The sequence below is a fragment of the Urocampus carinirostris genome, chromosome 3 (assembly GCF_059441175.1).
Source record: "Urocampus carinirostris isolate Australia breed hairy pipefish chromosome 3, RoL_Ucar_1.0, whole genome shotgun sequence".
NCBI lineage: Eukaryota > Metazoa > Chordata > Actinopteri > Syngnathiformes > Syngnathidae > Urocampus > Urocampus carinirostris.
Window position 1 is genome coordinate 10,718,653 of NC_142351.1, and position 22,205 is coordinate 10,740,857.

General features: G+C 41.4%; 1 protein-coding gene across 3 annotated transcripts in view; it reads right to left on the bottom strand.

The window, feature by feature from the left end:
- The window catches only part of LOC148368645 (voltage-dependent L-type calcium channel subunit beta-4-like), a 34,447-nt gene extending 16,562 nt beyond the window's left edge, over positions 1-17,885 (bottom strand). For 2 of the 3 annotated variants that reach the window (XM_088330635.1, XM_088330634.1), the window contains exons 1-5: positions 17,406-17,885; positions 11,468-11,551; positions 3,577-3,747; positions 2,867-2,989; positions 2,645-2,772 (exon numbers count right to left, since the gene is read on the bottom strand). In XM_088330635.1, the coding sequence (XP_088186761.1) occupies positions 2,645-2,772; positions 2,867-2,989; positions 3,577-3,747; positions 11,468-11,551; positions 17,406-17,468 (569 nt within the window). In that variant the 5' untranslated portion in view covers positions 17,469-17,885. Of the gene's footprint in view, positions 1-2,644; positions 2,773-2,866; positions 2,990-3,576; positions 3,748-5,825; positions 6,242-11,467; positions 11,552-17,405 lie in introns of those variants that run through there. The other variant, XM_088330636.1, reaches the window with a different exon arrangement.
- Positions 17,886-22,205: the final 4,320 nt, after the last annotated feature.

The following is a 22,205-nucleotide window of genomic DNA, read 5'->3' on the forward strand; positions in this document are numbered from 1 at the left end:
AAAAAGAGCTACCAGACCTGACAAAATTGGGCTCTGCCAGCTGTGTTTCACAGCAATGTGTGCTTTGAGATAATGGATTACAGATAATGGATTACAGTTAATTTTTGGCGGAAATACAGTAATGGTAAATTTACAGCCGCCAGGCCTGATAAAAATGCTATAAAAAAAAACATGACTTGACTTGACTTTGAGCAGTCCTTCTCAATTATTTTCTGTCATGCCCCCTTTCTAGGTAGAATAAGACCTCCCGTGTCCCCCGTTTCTGTTTGCCTGTCTCATCCCTGTTCAGTATTGTTTTCATTGTGTAACTTGAAGCTCTGCTATACTTCGTGTCAACACTTCCCACTCTATGCAGATCTCTAATGCTCAGTGTAAACAAAATGTATTCACCACGAGCGCAACCTCTGCCAATGAGAGCGCTACTGCCCCCTAAAGCAGTGGGGGCGCACTTGTATGTTATCCTTGGAATAAAATTTTTGCGAAAGTTCACACGCGCCCGCCTGGGAGAGGCTCCGCTATTTAAGAAACTCTGGCTTAGAGAAAGCTAAATATGCTGTTATTCGGACTCTTATCAGTCCAATTAGGCATGTTGAGTTAGTCCTAATTGTCATGAGCAGGGTTGGGTAGGGTTACTTTAACTGGATTACTTTCAATTACTTTTGGATTACTCCAATACCAAATATGCTAACAAAAGACAAAAGAAACTAAATATGAATAAAATGACTGAATTTTGTGCAGGCTTGGGAAGTAACGGAATACATGGAACTGCAAAAATGATGTTGGATTTATTTTCATTTTGTTTCTGTGGCATTTTATGTTAGTTTTGCCGGAGATCAAAGAGATCAAAGCCAGGAGAGAAAGCTTATCACGTGTTGTGAGTCATCATTTTATTTATATTTAGTTTATTTTGTCTTTTATTAGCATATTTGGTATTGGAGTAATCCAAAAGTAATTGAAAGTAATCCAGTTAAAGTAACCCTACCCAACCCTGGTCGTGAGTATCCATTCAACTCATCTGACTCCTTGTGCGGATTTCTGTGCTCTAATTCTGTTTTCTTCTTCTTCATTGGTGGCGCTAAGAAGTATAGCGCCTGAAATACTGAAATAAATTATACACGCTAATTCTGGCTAACTCGCTAAACAAGCCTCACGTGAGATTTTCCTTACCTACGGTGATAATGCTACAGTATTACGCATTGATTATGTAAGTCTAAGCATCTGGCACAACAACACTCAGGACCAATGTTCCCTGTAATTTTCCTTACGGGTCTGAGCGTTCACACTAAGTCGGTGAGCAGTGCTTGAAACAACAGTGAGCAACCATAATCCCAAGTGTGGCAAGATAATTAATGATCAAACATGTCCAAAACTTGACATCAAGTTACATTTTGCCGAGTTTCCGGCAATGCAAAAATATTTTTCTCTTTTGAATGAATTGACTCATGTACTATTGCAAAGGTTATACGGCCTACGTCGTTTGTTCTTACAATTCTTTCACAAGATATCCATTTCTTTTTATTTCCTGATATATTTTGTCGCATAATATTAAAATTTTGGGGGGCTTATTTAGTCGGTTGTAAGATACAGAACTGTACTTAATCACATTTTTCAGTGGAAGTACAATGTTGGCAACAAGATTCACTTGATATAATAGTAAATTATTTGAATGGAACACAAACTTTCTCTTCTTTTTTCCGTGTTTTTTTCTACTTTTTTAAAAATTCCTTTAAAAAAAATCCCATTGTGTTTATTTTTTCCGAGCTGCTCCTTTTTTCTTTTTGTTCTCTATTTACTTTTTTCCTACATTTCTTTCTTTTCTTTTTTTCTGGCTTTTTTTCTGAATTTTTCATTATTTTTTCTCTTTCAATCATACTTTACTTGATATTGTACAATCAGTTGGGGTCCCTTTTGTATCTTTTTTTCTCAGCTTTTCACTACTTTTTCATTTTGGTGCTTTTTTCTTTTTTGTTCTATTCCCCCCTTCCTTTAAGTCATTTTGTGCATAACTTTACATAATATTTGGTCATGTTAGGATTAAAGAAGCAAAAAAAAACCTGAAGAGCCGTTTAGGACCCGAAAGTTCCTTTTAGTGAGCCGAGCCGAAGAAGCCGGTTCCCCGACAAACTCTACTAACTTTACTCAACTTCGTTCTCCTTCGACTCAACTTCAAAATACAGCATTTAGGACACAACGTCAGGGGAACCCGTGTATTTTTACCTTCATGCACTGTAACTTTGACTTAAGTCGCTTCTTAATTAGTAATTTTGATAATGGATGGATGGATGAATATTCCCTGCATGTAGGAATGCCATGTTGTGGAAAAATATTACATTGCCTATTGAGAATTCTTGCGATAGAATAGTTCGCTTTCTTCTGAAGTTCAGGAGAAATGGTCACATACATTGACTGAGATGCTATCACATTCAACTTACTTATCAATTTATTTTCTCACAAACCAGAATCGCATGTCTGTAGAAATTTGTAGCATTCCATTCTAGATGCTTGCACAGGGACATTTCAATTGTTTAATCGCATCTATTTAGAAATAAATTACATTTGGGGATTTGACGTTTTATCTTCACACTCCTGGAGCAAAATTCCAACAATTCAGCAAAAATCTAAAGCATGGTCTTTTGTCACTTACCCTTGGACTCGTCCTCTTTTCTGCTCCTGCTGGAGCCTGATGTTCTCTAGCTTCAGGGGGCTGGGGATGAAGCCGATCTCACAACCCTCTTTCACCAAGCGTCCGATCCACCAGTCATTATTAAACTTCTAAAAGCAGAACAAAACAAAAACACTGTTATGATGACTCCACTTTTTATTATTTGTAGCAGAAAAAAAGACCATCAAGAAATGCCTAAAACACCTCTTTTATGTGTAAAAAGTCTTTGGCGTCGAAGGAGATGGCCGTAGCAGGAACTGGAACGTCCTCGTCCAAAGCGCCACAGTAGCTGACATTGGTCCTCACAGCAAACGCAACAGGCTTGGTCTAAACAAACAATCACATGATTTTTAGGAATAAAATAATAGCCTGAATGTTTCCTAGCAAGACCAGCAGTTTTTTGTCTAGTCATGTCATGTTTATTTGTATAGCCCTTAAGAAGAAGTCTCAAAGGACTGTACAGAAAATACACAAGCAAACGCAATTCATGTGTGTGAATATTGGTTACAAAACAAGGTGCGAGCAGAGTCATTTTGTAAAAATGTCACTAAATACTGCAAACCAGAAAATCACAGATGCATTTACCTTAAACTGTCTGACATGGTCATAGTTATAACCTTGGTAATTGAGTAGTCCTTAATCGTTGGCCATTTCGTTTTATAGAAGTGAATCTTAAACGTATATAAAATCTACAAACATTTTTATGATCATCGTTTGTTTTTTTCATAACTTTCACAGACTACCGTTGTGTTTGACAAAATCTCCCCGGAAATGGTAGCAGGCAGATGTCACAGTCGCATGTGTATTCTGATGCCTCTCATTGGCCAAGAGACAGAGAAAAAATTCTAATGACATTTCTTCTTACTAACATTAAAGGTAGAAAAGCACTACAGTGTTTGTTTGCATGTGTTTACCTTGGCTCTTTCTAACTGGATGGTGGCCTGCTGCTCCCGTTCTTGTCGGCTCTGTCCCGGTCCTTGGCTCTGGCTTGGGCTCTGGCTCTGGACCTGAGCCTGCACGTCCCTCTCCTCTTCCAAAGAGACATCTGAGTCTGATGGTCTACTAGTATATGAATCAGCTGAGCCCTGTAAACACATCATGGACAAAAGCGGAATTTTCTTTAGCCTTTCTGTGATTAAGGATCAGCAGTTTCAAGACACTTAAAATGTTCATTAATTAAGTATTCAGCTCAATATTGCTAGGATTTGCTACGCCACCTTCCCCCAGAGGGCGCCAACCAGGTTTAGAACTGAGCACAGGTGTCCAACCACCATATACCTGGCCCTAATTTACCGGACCCTTTATATCGACATTTTGTACAGCACACATGGTTAGGTTACCTTTATATCCACTGTCATTATGGCTACATCGGATTTGTTTTTTGTTTCCTGTTTCTGGTTTGGCTTTTGTCAGGTTTTGTTTTGTTCGGACATTTTGTTCTTTTGTGACCACTTTCTTTGTTTGCTACTTTGTTCCTCCTTTTGTTATTAAATACCATCCTGATTTTGAGCACCCCTGGCTTAGTTTCTACTTCGCCCGACATGGGTCCACCCTCAAAACAGAATGACCCTCCACATCTCTGTCCCGGTGGCGGCTTTTGGTTTCCGGTCTCGGCAGCGTAGAGAAGGTCCCTCTGCCACTCCTGGTTTCTTGTTTTGGCGGAGAGGCAAAAAACCCTCGACCGCTCTTGATTTCCTGTGTCGTACCGAGGAGAAAGCCCCTTGGCGGCTCCTGGTTTCCTGTTTGGCAGCATGGGGACCTTTAGCCGACCCGTTGCTGCAGCATACGACGATGTTTGTCCTGTTTTTGGGGTTGTCTAGTATCCTGCCGTTAAGGGGAGGTTATGTTAGGATTTGGTACGCTACCTTCCCCCAGAGTGCCAACTAGGTTTGGAACTGGACACAGGTGTGTCCAACAGGTGTGTCCTGTCCCTAATTTACCTGACATTTGACATTTTGGACAGCACACACCGTCGGGCTGCTTTCATTTCCACCGTCATTAAGGCTACATCAGATTTGTTTTCTGTTTCCTGTTTCCGGTTTGGATTTTGTCAGGTTTGGTTTTGTTCGGGCACTTCACTGTTTTGTGACGACTTGTTTGTTTGCTACTTTGTTCCTCTTTTTGTTATTAAATACCATAATTATTTTTAGGACCTCTGCCTCAGTTCCTGCCTCCAGTCTAAAAACCTAACAATTATGGTAAGAAAAACTGATGGTTAAGTAAGTTTTACCTGCTACAAACCTATATACATATCTACTATACTTCCAAGATAGCCTTTTGCAGTGCAGACTTCAGAATCGTGATATTAGCCATGATAACACTGATGACCAAATGGTGAAATGAAATTGCTTAAAAAGTGCAATATCCTCTGGTTGGCTTAATCTCTTTTAGTATTATTAAAAAGGCACATTCTGCCGATCCTATGCGTCAAGATTAGCTCAGGAAAGCAAACATGGCCAGGGAAGTGATCTATGTAATAGCTTTTTCAAGGAGACAAGATGGTTCCTTCAGTTGAGTACAAATTTATAAAACATAGGCTTGAGCATGGAGTGGGAAATGAAAGGAGATTGAGTTGCAGGCCCAAGGCTGCTCTGATTTCCCTCTTATAGAAGGATTATCTTGTGAATGTATCGTCACACCATTTTTCCCATTACATAAATTCACTTGGTACAGCATCATTTTGTATAAGGATGTTTTGATGCATCCGATCTCTCGTCCAATAGAGTTGCTTCAGCATGTGACTCATCAACATCTCAATCCACTTAATGACATCACGATGCGTGATTCTTCCAGCTTTGGTAGAGCCTACACAACGTTTCGCCTCAGGTGGAGTGGAAAATTGCTGCTCGTATCTATTTCGAGCCGAGCCTTGTCACAGGGAACATCTTTCTGCCTTCTTCGAGCGCCCGAATTAGATACATTTGAGGCAGCGTCAAAGCAATGAGCATTAAAAGGAGTCAGACTGCAGCAGCGGCCGCCAATCCAGTGGACAAAGATAACATTCAAGCGAGACCGACGTGAACATTATAAGCCATCAGCCAAATGAGCATCCACACCCTTACACACAAACACACACAACCATCGTTAGCAGAGGCCATTGTCTGGCTATTTTGTTAGCTTACAGGCCTTTTAACTGTGCCGGCGCAAAAAGAGATAAACTCACCGCCTCCGAGTCTTCAAATCCATGCAGGTACAAATTGTCATACATGGAGATGTGTTATTCCGATGCGTGCGTCGGACACAGAATGAAAGGGGGGATTGGGGGGGAGGCGTGGGAAGAGCTAGTGTAGAGGCAGCAGAAGAAAGGGGGTCGCTACAGAAGGGGGGGATGCTGGGATGACGACAATCCCCTCTCTTCACGGGACAGAAGGTTACCAAAAAGAAAAAAAGAAAAAAAAGGACCAAGCGATTGCTCTCCTCCTTTGGATTATCCTCTGGAGCCTTGATGGATGCAGCATCACTCACAAAGATCTCTGGTTGGTTCACATTCTAGGATGGAGAGGCTCTCCCCGAAGGTAGCCCAATCCTGGTATTTTATCTGATCACAAGAGCAAACGGCAAGCAGCAGCAGCAGCAGCGGCAGCATATCCTGCCTCAATATCCGAGTCCGATGACCGAGCAAATGTGCAGCAATGTGATTGGCTGAATCACTGGCCACTCAGCTTGGAGGCAGCAGGAATCAGTAGGGGAGGAGGGTGCAGCAGCATCCTCAATTTCCCCTTTCTACCTTTTCAGAAAGGTGTGATTATTACAGATAATAACAATAATATAGTAGATGAGGTGAAAAGGCCGGAAGAAATCTATTGAAATTTTACATTTTATCACATTACGCCGATTTTAGCTAACCTGCATTGGCTCCCTGTTAGCTTAAGATGTGATTTTAAGGTTCTGTTGGTTGTATACCAAATAATGTATGGACTTGCTCCCTCATATCTTTCAGATTTAATTTCCCCCTATGATCCGGTCCGGAGCCTTCGCTCTGAAAATGCTGGTCTACGAGTGATCCCAAGTGCCAGGAAGAGATCCGCAGGTTCGAAAGTGTTCTCCATTCGGGCCCCGGTGCTGTGGAAAGCTCTTCCCCATGAGATTCGATCTGCAACCTGAGTGGAACTGTTTAAATCTAGGCTTAAAACACACTTCTATCCTAGAGCTTATGAATGACCTATATTTCACGTTGACAATATTTGTGTATTATTTATTATTGCATCATCCATTGCAGCCTGGTCATTCTGGAATGGGGAGATTAGCTCATGTGTGGTCCCTTTTCAAGTTTTCTTCGTTTTCCTCATGTTGAGGTTTTTGAGTTTTTCCTTGCCCTCATGTGGGTTTTAGATCAGGGAATGGTGTCATAATAGTCAGTAGTCTATGTAGCCCTTTGAGACTTCATGTGATTAAGGGCTCCAAAATAAACATGACTTGACTTGACCTGATGATATGTTTACAAAAACTGCAAAGTCATACCCAGATTAAGATGGCCTCATAGGTGGTCCAACAAAAACCCTGAAAACTTGTAGGTCTTTGTATTTCTGGGTGCAATCTGGTGTATATTGCAGAAAGAATTATTGTTCCCACCAAAGATTAGATTAGAAACCTCAATGGAGTTGTTTAAATCTAGGTTTAGAACACATTTCTATTCTATACCTTATGAATGACCTATTTTTCATGTTGACAATATCTGTGTATTATTTGTTATTGCAATATCCGTTGCAGCCTGGTCCTCCTGGAAGGGGGATTACCTCATGTGCAGTCCCTTCTCAAGGTTTCTTCATTTTCCTCATATTGAGGTTTTTGAGTTAACCCTAATCGAGGTGTAGCCCAACCCCGGACGCACAGTTGCTCTAATCACTCGGCTCATATCGATTTCTGTCCTTTCGAGTATTTATTGTACTTCATTTCCATTCTTTTTCCAATGCACAATAAAAACCAAAATATGCAACCATAAACTGAAAACAATCAAAATTGGAACAAAGTAAAGCTCGAAAAGATTTCTATGGTTGTTTGGTCTGTGTGGTCGAAAATCTATATGACCACCTTGTCTGTCCAAAACCTGGTTGACGCCCATTTAAACACCCCTGCTCAATTACCCAATCATCCATACCTGTCATGATTACTGATTAGCATCACCTGTGCCCGCTCATTTGGCGCCAGCCGCTGCAGGCTACTTGATTGGTTCCCTGTCCCTTTTTAGACTCAGTCCTTTCACTCTCCGGTTGTCAGTCTGTCAGCAAACCTCTGTTGTTACAAGGCAAGCATTTTTGACCCTGACTCCCGCCTGTCCCGTTTTTGCACTCGTTTTTCCACCTGTCCGTTCCTGATCTCCCCGTTTGTCTCCGGCTACGACCTGTTTTTTTGATCCCAACCACGTCTGCTCTCCCGTCCCGGCTTTTGAACCGTTTTTTGATCCCGACCACGTTTTTGCTCTCCTGTCCCGGCTATCGACCTGTTTTTCCGTCCTTGACCCCGCCATCTCCCACTACCGATTCACTTCCGTATTGGGATCACGATCCGATTGTATAAGTGGCTTGCTTCCCGCGTCCAGCGAGCACAAGACCGCGGGCGCTGCCCTTCCTCTTTCTACCAATGAACTTGTGTTTAACGCTACGCATTTGGGTCCTGTTTCCGTTCTGGTCGTGACAATACCTGGTTTACAGCAGCCATACCATTGGCACCACATAAGGGACCTCAAATATTGGAAAATAGGCAACATTTAACTTAGTATATAGTGGTAATAATACTCAAAACTTGTTGTTTTCGGATTGTCATACAAAAATATTTGATCTATGGCTCTTACAAGCTGAATCAAAAATGGAATAGTGTGTGAAATTCATGGAATGATTTACAATGGATTGATTGGCATTTAATTTTTTTTCCAATGATCAACATTTACAAGGTTATAATGTATTTAAGATCAACACCTTCCTGTAATGATTACTGATGTGACTCAGCTGAACCCGCTCAGTTGGCGCCACCCGCCGTAGGTTCTGAATGGCTCCCTGTCACTATTTGAACTCAGTCCTGTCAATCCCCTGTTGTCAGTCCATCTGCGAACCTCTGTTTTTCAAGGCAAGCCTTTTTCGACACCTCACTCCCGCATGTCCCGTTTTTGTTCCCGTTTGTCTCCGGGTACGACTCGTTTTGATCCAGACCTCGTCTGCTCTACCGTCCCGACTTACGACCCATTTTTTGATCCCGACCATGTTTTTGCTCTCCTATCCCGGCAATCAACCGGTTTTCCGTCCCTGACACCGCCATCACTCGCTACGGAAGATCCACAATCCGAGTATGAGAGCAAGATTCTTCCCACCTCCAGTGATTACCGGATCGTGGGCGCAGCCATTCCTCTCTCTTTCAATAAAACTTGTGGTAAACGTCACACAAGTGGGTCCTGTTTCTGTTCGGGTCCTGACACTTCCATAAACAATTGAAAAAACAATGACTAACATTACAATGAAAATGTTAAAAGAAGGTTTCAAACATTTTGAAGAGTAAAAACTTGAGTATTGGGTACGTTTTGTGGAATATTCATGTTGGAAATTTGGAATATCATCTCCAAGGTTAAATGAAAAAACTGAAATGTTTCATTTTGAAATGGGAAGGATGGAAAAGATACAAGTTGAATAATGTGTGAATGGGAATTAGGGGTTTGCATTCTGGCTCAAGAAAATTAAAAAAGGTGAAAGACATTAATATGCTTAATAGTTTGGAATTGGAATGGAGTAAATTGGATGAAAATGTCTTGTTCCTGGACTCTGGTTCCCGGGTTTCTGTAGTTCCTTATCTTTCTCTTTCCTCTATGTATCTCATTCCTTGTTCGGTCACTCACTTCCTAGTTGAATTTCCCTCCTCCCAGCTGTTGTTCCTCCTTTGTTTGTCCTGATTTCCCTACCATCACGACTCTCCCTTGCCACTATCAAAACTCTCGGTCCCCTTGGCTCTGTGCTAGTTACTTGCTTTGATAATCACGTCCCAAGCACTTTGGTCTCAGGCTTTTTGTCATTCCAATGCACTGAAACTTTGCCTACCATTCCGGATCAAGAGTACTGCCTGACAAAATCTTGGAAGGTCACTTTCGCTGATTGAGTTTACAGGAATACTGAACCCTCGCCTGCATCTTGGACCACGATTGTTGCCTAGCCACCGTGATTTCCCGTGTACCGAATCCTGTCCGGACAAAAACCTCCGCACACCCCGTGGGGGTCCTCGCCAAAAAAATATGGAGAATGCATTTTGTAAAGTTGAAAAATTCCAGAAAAAAACAGGAATTCCGAGACTAGGAATGTTGTGAATGCTGAAATTAAATGTCCAAATGGCATAAATATGCTGAATATGATACAATTTGAAAGAAATGATTTGGATTTAAAATGTGAAATAAACAGACAATAATGAAAAAAGTTTAGCCTTCACTCAATTATTTAGTAGTTTTATTTGTGTGCTGTACGCTAAAAACAAAGATGGTTGTAAATGAATGAATATGTTACATTTTTTGTCATACATTTAGGTGTTACATTCTTTATTAATGTGTTCATTTATTTATTATCATTATTGTAGGTATTTATTAATTTAAAAACGTGTTTGATTGGCAGTATCAGTCCTCCAAACAGGACAAAAGCATTGCATATAAAACTCATTTTCAACACTTTCTTTTAGGGTCTGGCACTCCTCCGTCCACCAGAGGGCGCCTAATTATTTGTAATCAGGACAGGGTGATTTTCATTTCCACCTTTTTTTTCCACCATCACGTTTTTTTCAGTTTATCGTGCTTTCGGATGTTTGTTTTATTGTTTTATGTTTCGAACACTTTTATTGTTATTTTTGACTGTTAGTTGCTTTGTTGAGAATTTTTGTGATTGAATACATTTTTGGAGCACTGTGACTTTCTTGCTTTCTGCTTTTGGGTCCATCAAAAATCACAACATAATCACCCGACCATGATGGATGCTCAATAAAGTATTAAAACAATAAAACTGTCTGATGCATAAAACAATAAAACAAACCTCAGAAACCAGGACGGACTGGAAAATGGGATGGTGAAAAACTAAGGAGGAAATGAAAATCACGCCGTCCCAATTACCAACAGATTAAGCGCCCTCTGGTGGAGGGAGTCACGCCAGACCCTAACACTTTTTCTAAAGAGGGTTTTTGAATCTCACTGATGAATAGATAGATAGATAGATAGATAGATAGATAGATAGATAGATAGATAGATAGATAGATAGATAGATAGATAGATAGATAGATAGATAGATAGATAGATAGATAGATAGATAGATAGATAGATAGATAGATAGATAGATAGATAGATAGATAGATAGATAGATAGATAGATAGATAGATAGTCAAGTCAAGTCAAGTCAAGTCAAGTCATTTTTATTTGTATAGCCCTTAATCACAAAGAGTCTCAAAGGGCTTCACAGGTTATTACACAGACTATTTTTCAGACTATTATTACACCATCCCCTGATCTGGAACCAACATGAGGGCCAGGAAAAACTCAAAAAACCTCAACATGAGGAAAATGAAGAAACCTTGAGAAGGGACCGCACATGTGGTATCCCCCTTCCAGGATTACCAGACAGCAAAGGATAGATAGATAGATAGATAGATAGATAGATAGATAGATAGATAGATAGATAGATAGATAGATAGATAGATAGATAGATATATGATAGATAGATAGATAGATAGATAGATATATGATAGATAGATAGATAGATAGATAGATAGATAGATAGATGGATAGATAGATAGATAGATAGATAGATAGATAGATAGATAGATAGATCCTCTATTCATCCCCGCAGGTACCTGTCTGAGTATGAAGCTTGTGGAAGTCGTGCTGCCGTCAGACCTTTTCAGGCGGCTTCTCCTGGAATAAGTTCCTCGGTTCACCTAGACGAAGCCAAAGCACCAAAACAAATTAAATAGGGCCAGGGACCTTTCTCAGGCTCACAATTAAATTGAGATTAGGATTCAGGAGTGTAAAATGTGATTATCAAACGATCATATATTATTATATTACAATATTTTTTATTTCACCAAGATTTAATGTCAACTGTGGATTTGTAAAAATGCAAAATAAGTACTGAATCAATTCCAACTACAATTTATTTAACCCAGGGAAACACAAATACAAACCGGAAAATGACAAAAGTAACATACAAACAATAATATAGGAGCAAAGGATTTAAAGGATTGATCATTTTAATCATTTTTAATGAAAAGGTTTAGCTGGATTTGGAAATTATGTCGTTAGACTTCCTATTCATCACAGGATAGAGCTATAGCTTTTTTTGCTATTATTACAATTTTGAGTCTAGGTGCTAACCGATAATTTCTCATCACTTGGGATAACTACTTTAATGAAATAGCAAATGTTGCGTTTTTTTCAAAATTTTAAAATAAATTTAAACTAAATGTTCTCTCTGGCCGCTGGAGGGGAGTGTTGAGTTTTTATAGTGGGGTTAGTTGGTTCAGGTGTAAAACTGCATCCACTCAATAAACTAGCTGTGACACCTAAAATATTTATGTTTATGATCATAATTTTGAAGGTACAGTATTATTATTTTTTGCTTGTTGATATGGGGAAGAAACCAAATTGTTTTTGGGGAGTGAAGGCTGCAAACCTGACCGCTAGAGGGAGTATGTCGCCTGTGAATGGTATGATGTGAAACAACTTCTTCAGACAATTATAAGACGCCATCACTCAAGCAAGACACGACTCTCGTCTTTTCTCCACCCTAAAATAAAAAAAGGTTCGTAAAATGTTTAACACAACTACAATTTAGTCACAAGGACTGTGGGACCATTTTTGAACGTGTAAATTGGTTTTTTGTTTGGAAACTCAACTGTTTGTGGAAGAAAACAAGTGTATTTACGTTTTTTTGTGTGAAATACATAAAATGGCGGTTTAGCGACCATTTCGTGACGTTTTCTATGGCTTCTGGGCATTTATTTTTATTTATTTCAATAAGCGAATTTAGCTTAAAGTGTTATATAAGTTCTGCTTATGTGTTTTTGGTTTATGTTTATGCCATTTCCTAAAGGTTAAACAAGAATACTTGACACATTTTTTTGGACAATTGTTATTCCATTATCTACACAGGTTATCCTCACTCGGGTCGCGGGGGTGCTGGAGCTCATCCCAGCCATCCTCGGGCAGTGGGCAGGGGACACCCTGAACTGGTTGCCAGACAGTCGCAGGGCACACAGGGACAGACAATTCACTCGCTCATTCACACCTAGGGACGATTTGGACCTGATATGTTTTTGGAATGTGGGAGGAAAACCGGAGTGCCCGGAGGAAACGCACGCAAGCACGGTAGAACATGCAAACTCCACACTGTAAGATATTATACTTGTCATGTTTACATTAATGTATTTGTATTTTAGTTACATTGTGTCAGAACCAGAACAGACGGTGGACCCAAACGCGTAACGTTTTCTCACCAAGCATTATTTTACGGAAGCGGGGTAGTCATGTGCGGGAACACAAACGCCAGCTTGGCAGAAGAAGTGGGGCAGAGAAGTCAGGCGCGGGAAAACCGGGAGCCAGTGGCAGACGAGCAGGATACCGGATTGGAGGGACTGATACCGGATGCAGGATACCGGATACAGAATGCACGAGCAAGATACCGGACAGGATGGGACAGACGGGATCGATACCAGATGCAGGATGCTCAAGCAAGATACCGGACAGGATGGGATAGACGGGATCGATAATGGATACAGGATGCACGAGCATGATACTGAACAGGACGGGAAAGACGGGATCGATACTGGATACACAAGCAAGGCTACCGGACGGGACAGACGGGAACGACACCAGATACTGGATACACGAGCAAGGCTACCGGACGGGACAGACGGGATCGATATCGGATACTGGATACACGAGCAAGATATCGGACAGGATTGGACGGGACAGACGGGATCGATACTGGATACACGAGCAAGGTACCGGACAGGATGGGACGGACGGGATCAATACCAGATACTGGATACACGAGCAGGATACCGGACAGAGTCAAAATGCTTGCCTTGCAAGTGCAGAGGTTTGTTGACAGACTGACAAGGAGTGAATGAGAGCACTGAGTTTAAATGGGAGGAGAGCCAATCAAGCAACGAGCAGCAGCTGGCCCCAAACGAGCGGGCACAGGTGAGGGCAATGGGCAATCGTGACACATTGCTTCTTTATTGTGTTTTGACTCTCTATTTTGTTCTTAATCACTAGTTTAGTAGAAGTATTTTATTTTGTATTCCATCCACTTGTCTTAACACTATGTTTGCACGACTGACCTTATTTTCAAATTTTGTGTGTGTAAGGTTGTCTTTTCGACATCTTCAGACAGTATTTGTGTTTTCGTTACACTTCTGATTTTTTGGGGTTTGACTCTCTGAAACAATTGTTTTACTGTGTACTGTTACAGTTTGCATTGCATTTATTTAATAACAGATAAAACATTTTTAATGCCTGAAATATCTGTGCTGCGTTGATTGTTGTCACGGTTGCCATGGCGCCCTATTGGCCCCGCCCGTGTGGGGCCAGCTGCAGCTTGTTGACAGATTGGCTTCCTGTCAGTATTCAAACTCTGTCCTGTCAGTCCCCTTTTGTCGGTCCGTCTGCGAATCTCCGTTTTTACACGGCAAGCCCCTTTTCACCTGTCCTGTTTCTTTGCTCCTGTTTTTCTCCCGCTTCGATCAGTTTGATCTCGACCACGTCTGCTCTCCCGTCCCAAATTACGACCAGTTTTGATCTCGACCACGTCTGTTCTCCCGTCCCGAACAATGACCCATCTTCTGATATCGACCACGTTTTTGCTCTTCTATCTCAGCTACTGACCCGTTTTTTTTCCATTCCTGACACCTCTGAGCAACCAACTCCCCGCGACCAGCGATCTCCGGATCGTGTGTGCACTCCTTTCCCTTCTTCCCAATAAAACTGTGAGAAACATTACGCGAGTGGGTCCGGTCTCCGTTCTGGTCCTAACAATTGTAATCATAAATGAACGCAATGATTATGACATTTCGGGGTAAAAGTACCGGTATCGGATCGATAACGATCAATACTACCCCGTATTTTTTCGGATTGGGGCGATACCAAAATTCCCCAAAATACCAAAAGTATCGCTAGCCACTAAATTGCAAATTATAAAGGGACCGTGTGTCATATTTACTAATCCCTCCTATTGGTACAAAAGTCTTTTGTTCAGGTAAAAAAAAAACACTGATTTGAATACTGTGCAAAAATACATCAACAATCATTAAAAAGGTTAATTTTTATGGACAAAATCAAATTTGAACAAATTTGTATTTATTTTACATTGTGGAATCCCTACACAGAAGTCACCGCTATGTTCGTCTGGCATCTTGCTGCTCTGTTTTGCTCTTGGCACTGGTTTTTGTTCGCATTAGACAATACAGTGCCATCTAGTGGTTAAATATTACACGCTGGGGCTTATGTACTGGTCATTTTTTTATGTTGGTGCAGATGTTCAAGTAACTGAAAGTCAATTTGATGGTATTTTGGGCATCGGAATTTTGCTTTTTACTCCTTCGACGACCAACTAGACACCCCACCTCCCAATGCTATATATAGCAGCTCGTCTTACACTCAGGAGATCAAAATTAATTATCTGCCAATGGTTTGTCCCATTTCTGTCCATGTCTCCTGGGTGAACGACAATGTCAGAGAAGTCAGGGCCCACTTTTCGAAATGTCTAAAACGAGGCCATTTATCTAGGTCAGTGGTTCTATACTGGAGGGTCGGGATACAATAATGGGTCACTGACTCGTTCTCAGTGGGGTTCGGGACTTTACTTTGGCAAAATAATGGTAAGGGGAAAAAAACAGAACATCAATGACACTTCTTAAAGGTATTACCAAGTAAAAAAATCTATTTTTTAATTGCACAGAATGTGAGTTTTGCTCCTCAAAATGGTGCAAATATGTTGCTAAATATTCCACGTGCCGGGGGACTCGAAATTTTTTGTCTCAAAGTTAACCCATGTGGCTTTTGACGTCATCGAAAGAACACACATTTAAAATGGCGAATCCCATTAACACAACATGTGAGGCCTACTATGAAACAGTCAGCCGTTGTGGTAAACAGCAATTGCGATTTCTGATTGGAGGTATGCCATTGTGGCTTTTCGTCTGTTTTTTTGTCTAATGCAGGGTTGTCAAACTCATTTTAACTCGGGGGCCACACGATAGAACAAACATTCCTTCGGGGGCCGGACTTGTAGATTGAGGAGAAAGAAAAAAGACAGAAAAAGAGAAAGAAATAGGAGAAAGAGAGAAAGGGAGAAAGAGAGCGAGAACGTGAGAAACAAAAGAGATTAAAAGAAAAATAGTGAGAGGGAAAAAGAAAGAGAGAGAAAGAAAGAAATCCAAAAAAAAAAAAAAAGAAATAGAAAAGGAGAGAATGAGGAGAGAAAGCAAGAAGGGTAGGAAGAAAGAAGGGGAAACCAAAAGATAGAGAGAGAAAAGAGAGAGAAAAGGAAAAAAGGAAGAGAGAGCAAAAGAAGGTAAAAAGACACAGTGACATAAAGAGACAAAGAGGAACAAAGAAAGAGAAAAAGAGAGACAGGGAGAGTGAAAAAGAGAGACATAGAGAGTGAGAGGAAAAAAGGAGGATGAGAGAGAGAGAAAGAGAAATACAACTACAGTGTTTGTAAGAGGCACCTAGCTTTGGCAACATCAAGAGGACATATTTCAACCTGCAGCTCATTTTTCTCTTGCGCTTCCTTCAGCACTGTCTCGCGGGCCGGATTCAATCCCTTTGCGGGCCTGATCCGGCCCGCGGGCCGCCTGTTTGACTCCCCTGCTCTAATGTGTCGTTGTTTTTATGATTTTGTCCAGCTAGCTCCCCTTTAGCCTAAGGGCTCCCGAGGGCTTTGCCGTTTTATTTGCTTCTGGTTGGGCTCTCTAACCCCCTGCCCCTTTTCCTCCAGTGTTATAGGGTCCGTGGCCGGAACACTTAGGGTAAACGTAATATAAAAGCAGATAGTGTCACGGTTGCCATGGCGCCCAATTGGCCCCGCCCGTGTGGCGCCAGCTGCAGCTCGTTGACCGATTGGTATCCCTTCTATTTTAGCTCAGTGCTCTCACTCACCCTTTGTCAGTCTGTCAACAAACCTCTGCCCCGCAAGACAGGGGTTTTGTCTGGTTTCCTGCCTGCGTTTCCTGTCCGGTACCGTTCCCGTCTGTTTTTGTCCTGTTTATTATTCTCTACAGTTTTCGTTCCCGTCTAGTCTGTCCTGTTTAATTTCGATATCCTGTTTCGATATCGATCCTGTCTGTCCCGTCCTGTCCGGTATCGACCCCATCTGTCCGATATCTGCTCGGGCAATTGGTATCGATCTCGTCGCTCTCTGGCTTCCTGTCATACCACGCCAGACTGCCGCCTAATGTACATGATTCCCCGCATCCTGTAAAAAAAAAGCTTGTGTGAGAAATGTCACGCATTTGGGTTCTCCTCCTATTCCGGTTAATGACAGATAATGGCAAAAATAGATGTAAAGGCTGCTTGAACTCATTTGGGCATTGTTGACACATACCTAATAGAGAAAATATTGCTCTTATAACTTTTTGAGGAAACCTCAAACTACGCACCCCACCTTTAATTACAAAAACAGATGAAAGGGAAACCTACAATTATTGTCTTGGATTTCAAGACGATTTTAATGAACTGAAGTATAAACTGAGAATAAATAGAATTCCCTAGAACATGTCCAGGAGATACCTGGAATGTGGGAGCATGGATGCCCTCTCCGATCTTGTTCCGTATGTAGATGTGTCGGGACATTTCAGCAAGCACATCGGTCCAGACCGCCGGCTGCTCCGGTGCTGCCCAGCGGAGGTTTTGTGGCTTGTGGGCTTCCTTCTCCAGCTTCACACCACGCAGCGGGACATGGACGCCTGCGGTCCAACGGTCTCCTCGGTGAGAACTCAGGTGCTCTCACTGTTGCTTGTTGTTGTTTCACCCAAGGTGCCTTAAGATGATCCTTAGAAGCGCTAGTTCTGCGATGGGAGTTGAGAGAAGTTCACCGAAAGAGTCCCCAGACTGATGGAAATGGCGTTCTACCATTAGTTCCGGTCATTGGAGCCAAAGGTATTCAGCTGACCCTTCTTCCAACCACAGTCTTCACCGGCTGGGAGCTGGATGATCCCCGTAGCGGAATCGGATGAGGTCTGAGGTTTGCTGTCGCTGCTCTTGCGAATTGGGAGGCTTGTGACGATGATGCTGATGATGTCGAGGATGTTCTCTTGCTCTCAAGCAGATGGACTTGAGTGATGAATGTAGGGAGGGAGTGGGGTGTCTTTATTTAGACTGCATAGAGGGATTCATGTAGGCTAATTTTGCCACTACAGTGCCTTCCTGTATTCTATATTTATCACTCACAAAGGTTGCAAATCTTAGAATCAATTTTAATGCAGTGGGACCTCGGTTATCGCGGTTAATGGGGACCAAAACCACCCGCGATAAGTGAAAATACGCGAAGTAGCGGCGCACCTTCACCTTTATCTCATCTCATCTCATTAGCTGCACCGCTTATCCTCAGTAGGGTCGCGGGGGTGCTGGAGCCCATCCCAGCAATCATTGGGCAGTGGGCAGGGGACACCCTGAACTGGTTGCCAGTCAGTCGCAGGGCACACAGGGACAGACAACTCGCTCGCTCATTCACACCTAGGGACAACTTGGACCGGCCAATCCACCTGAAATGCATGTCTTTGGAATGTGGGAGGAAACCGGAGTGCCCGGAGGAAACCCATGCAAGCACGGGGAGAACATACAAACTCCGCACAGGTAGGCTGGTAGCTGGATTTGAACTCACACAGGAGGTTCCCAAGACCTTAGAACTGACGCACACGCGCTAACCACTGCGCCGCCGTAATTATTATTTTTTTAGACCCGGTTGATGGGGAACAAAACCACCTGCAAAAAGTGAAAATCTGCGAAGTAGCGACAACCCTTCAAAAAAAAATATATGTATATATATTTTCTTTTTAAATTATTATTTTTTAGACCCGGTTAATGGGGACCAAAACCACCCGCAAAAAGTGAAAATCTGCGAAGTAGCGACGCCCCTTAAAAAAAAACCCACATTTTTTATTTTTATTTTTTTTAACCATTACAGACTGCGAAGCTCTGAAGCCGCGAACGTGGAACCGCGAAGTAGCGAGGTCCCACTTTATCACACAGAGACAATCCAAGGAAATTCAAAATGCATTTTTGAAACGTTTCCGTTTATTGAAGCACCACAAATCAAAACCCATCTGGCCCTATTCTAAAAAGTAATTGCTCCCTGAACCTAATAGCGAGTTGGGCCACCTTTGACAGCGATAACAGAAATCAACATTTACAATAACTGGTAATAAGTCAGTCACAGTGCTGTGGAGGAATTTTGGCCCACTCTTCTTTGCAGAGTTGTTTCAAATTTGCCATATTGCAGGGTTTTCTAGCATTAACTGCATGTTTAAGGTCACACCACAGCATATCAGTTGGATTTACAGTATTACAAATTACAAATTTTGACTTGGCCACTCAAGAACTTTCAGGACCAGAACGGAGACAGGACCCACTTGCGTTACGTTTCTCACAAGTTTTATTAAAGAAAAGAGGCCACGATCCGGAGTTTGCTAGGTGCGGGAAGCAAGTTGCTTTGAACGCGGAAGTGGCGAGCGATGGCGGTGTCGGGAATGGAAAAAAACGGGTCAGTAATTAAAAAAAAAATCTTGCTGGTATACTGTATTGTACTATAGCGTTGAAATTATTTCAGGACACTATCCTTACTTCGGATGACATTTTTTAAACCAAAAATGTGGCTCAAAAGTACTTTTACCTTCCTTTAGCATGTGAAGAGGTCCAACTTTGAGCGCAATATAAAGCTTCTTCTGCCTTTTGGTGTTTTTGTGGGTTCAGAGTGTTTAGTTGACATGATAGCTTTAGAGAAACTCAAAATTTAAAAAGATTTGCACGTACGCAAAGTAGGTTTTTCAAGCTGTTTTACATATGTGTACAACCTAGTGTTGTTGACCCACAGGCAGACACAGGCAAAAAAGGGGCAGGGCGACTGTTTAGCCACTCAGAATGCAGAACACAATCTATCTCTTTCTCTCTCCCTCTCTCTCTCTCTCTCTCTCTCTCTCTCTCTCTCTCCCTATCCATACATCTATTTTATTTTTAACCATTCCAATTTTCTGAGGAACATTTACAACATTATCCGTAGTGTGTATGTTAGGTAAGGTAAACAATAATAGTAATTACTTAAAATACAATCCTTCACTCTAGTTGTATGGTGGCTGGTAGCTGGATTCGATCCTATGACCTCAGAACTGTGCTGCGTACGCGCTAACCATTCATCCACTGTGCCGCCCAATCAGGTAACATTGCAACATTGATTTAAAAGGAACACAGTGATCAGTTAAAGGGATATTGTGTATTATCTAGCACATCCTATTCGTAAAAGAAAATCCTCAATCCTAAAAATAAAATAATGTTGATTTGAATAAGGAGCAAAATTCATGTACTATCATGTAAACACGCATTTTTAAATACATGTAGGACAAGAAATGAGCATTTATTTTACAAAACATGAGGCAAAGCTAAAGCAAGCTGACATGATTGTCCGCCAACTTTCTGCTACAGGTACCCAAAAACCTGGTCACTTTTAGGCTCCGTAGTTTGTATTCTTCCAAATTCTTTTTAGCACTTGTTTTGGTAAAATATCATCATTTAGTGTCCAAATGTTCCACAATGTCCCTTAAAGACCCCTGCCTTGTCACGGTTGCCATGGCACCCAATTGGCCCCGGCCGTGTGGCGCCAGCTGCGGCTCATGAACAGATTGGCTTTCTGTCTTTTTAAGCACAGTGCCCTCTCTGTTACATTGTCAGTCCGTCAACGAACCTCTACCTCACAAGAAGTGGGTTCTGTTTTCCTGTTGGTATTTCCAGTCCGGTATTGTTCCCGTTTATTTTTGTCCTGTTTAATATCGGTTTTCATTCCCGTCTTGTTTGTCCTGTTTATTTCCGATATCCTGTTTCATTATCTATCCTGTCCGTCTTTCCCGTCCTGTCCGATATCGACCCCATCTGTCTGATATCAACTCGGGCATTTGGAATCGATTTCGTCGGTCCCTTGCTTCCTGTCTTTCCACGCCAGACCGCTGTCTAACGTGCATGACTCCCCATTTCCCGTAAAATAAAAGGCTTGTGTGAGAACGTCACGCGTTTGGGTCCTGATCCTGGTCTGGGTCCTGACTTGCATTGCATATCCTTTTTTTTTGGTCTGTGGAAACATTTAAAAATAAACACACAAGGCAAAAAAATATATTGTTCTTTATTACACTTACATTTTGAATTGCATAAATGAACATAAGCATTTTCCACAGTTGGAAGAAATTCAGATACCAACGTACGTATTTGATCCATTTATCCCTTGGCTGCAACAACTGGTGATTATAGCCGATTTAGAATGGGACCTTGACTGAGTCCATAAAATCACTGACACACCAACAGAGTGATTCTACAATGAAATAAACCTACTATAGACCATAGAGAAATTCTATTTACAAAAGAACAGATCCAAAGCTTCTGGTTGTACTTGCTAACCACTCATTAAACATTGTAATAGACAATAAATTTCTTTCTTTTAAACAGCACATTCTACAAAAATACAGAGAATATCAGCAGTTCAGTGTTCAAATGCCAGAATTGATCAAATCTTTTCAGTCAACCTCAAATAATCCAACAAGCATGTTCTCTCCAGAAAGGTCATTTTTGGTTCTGGATGTCATAGTAATAAAAATCTCTAAAGCATAGACATTCAAAGTATGTGAAAAAAATCATGCATTTGTCATTAACAAAGGAACACAAAACATGCCTCTTCATCATCATCAGTTCATTTTCAGTGTTGGTGTTAATTAAGCTTCTAAATCATCAATTTTCTGGTAGCTGATGTCCAAGGTACCGTATTTTCCGCACTATAAGGCGCACCTAAAATCTTTTTTTTTTTTAAAGCTGACTATGCGCCTTATAATCCAGTGCGCCATATATATGGATCAATATTGAGCCGCGACAGGTCTCGCAACTTACGGTAAGCAGCCACCGGCTCCATTTTTCGCGTAGAAGAAGAAGTTAGCTGTGCATACTAGGAAGTATTAAACAACGGTTCTCTTTTATTTGTGCGTTTGTATAAAGACCCTGAAATGGCTCCTATTAAGAGACACGCTTACAACGCAGAGTTTAAACTCAAGGCGATCAGTCATGCAGTAGAACACGGAAATAGAGCAGCAGCAAGAGAGTTTAACATTAATGAATCGATGGTGCGGAAGTGGAGGAAGCATGAGGATGAGCTGTTTACGTTTTACATTTTACAGTTATTATGTTATTGCTTTATTGTTATTGTTTTGCGCTTGTTATTGTTTTTGCACATTACGAGTGTCACTATATTGCGATTGCACTAACATTTAATTTATCATAACAGTATCAGACGGTTTTTTGCGTGTTGACTAAATGGAGGAAAAGTAAAATGTTATGCCT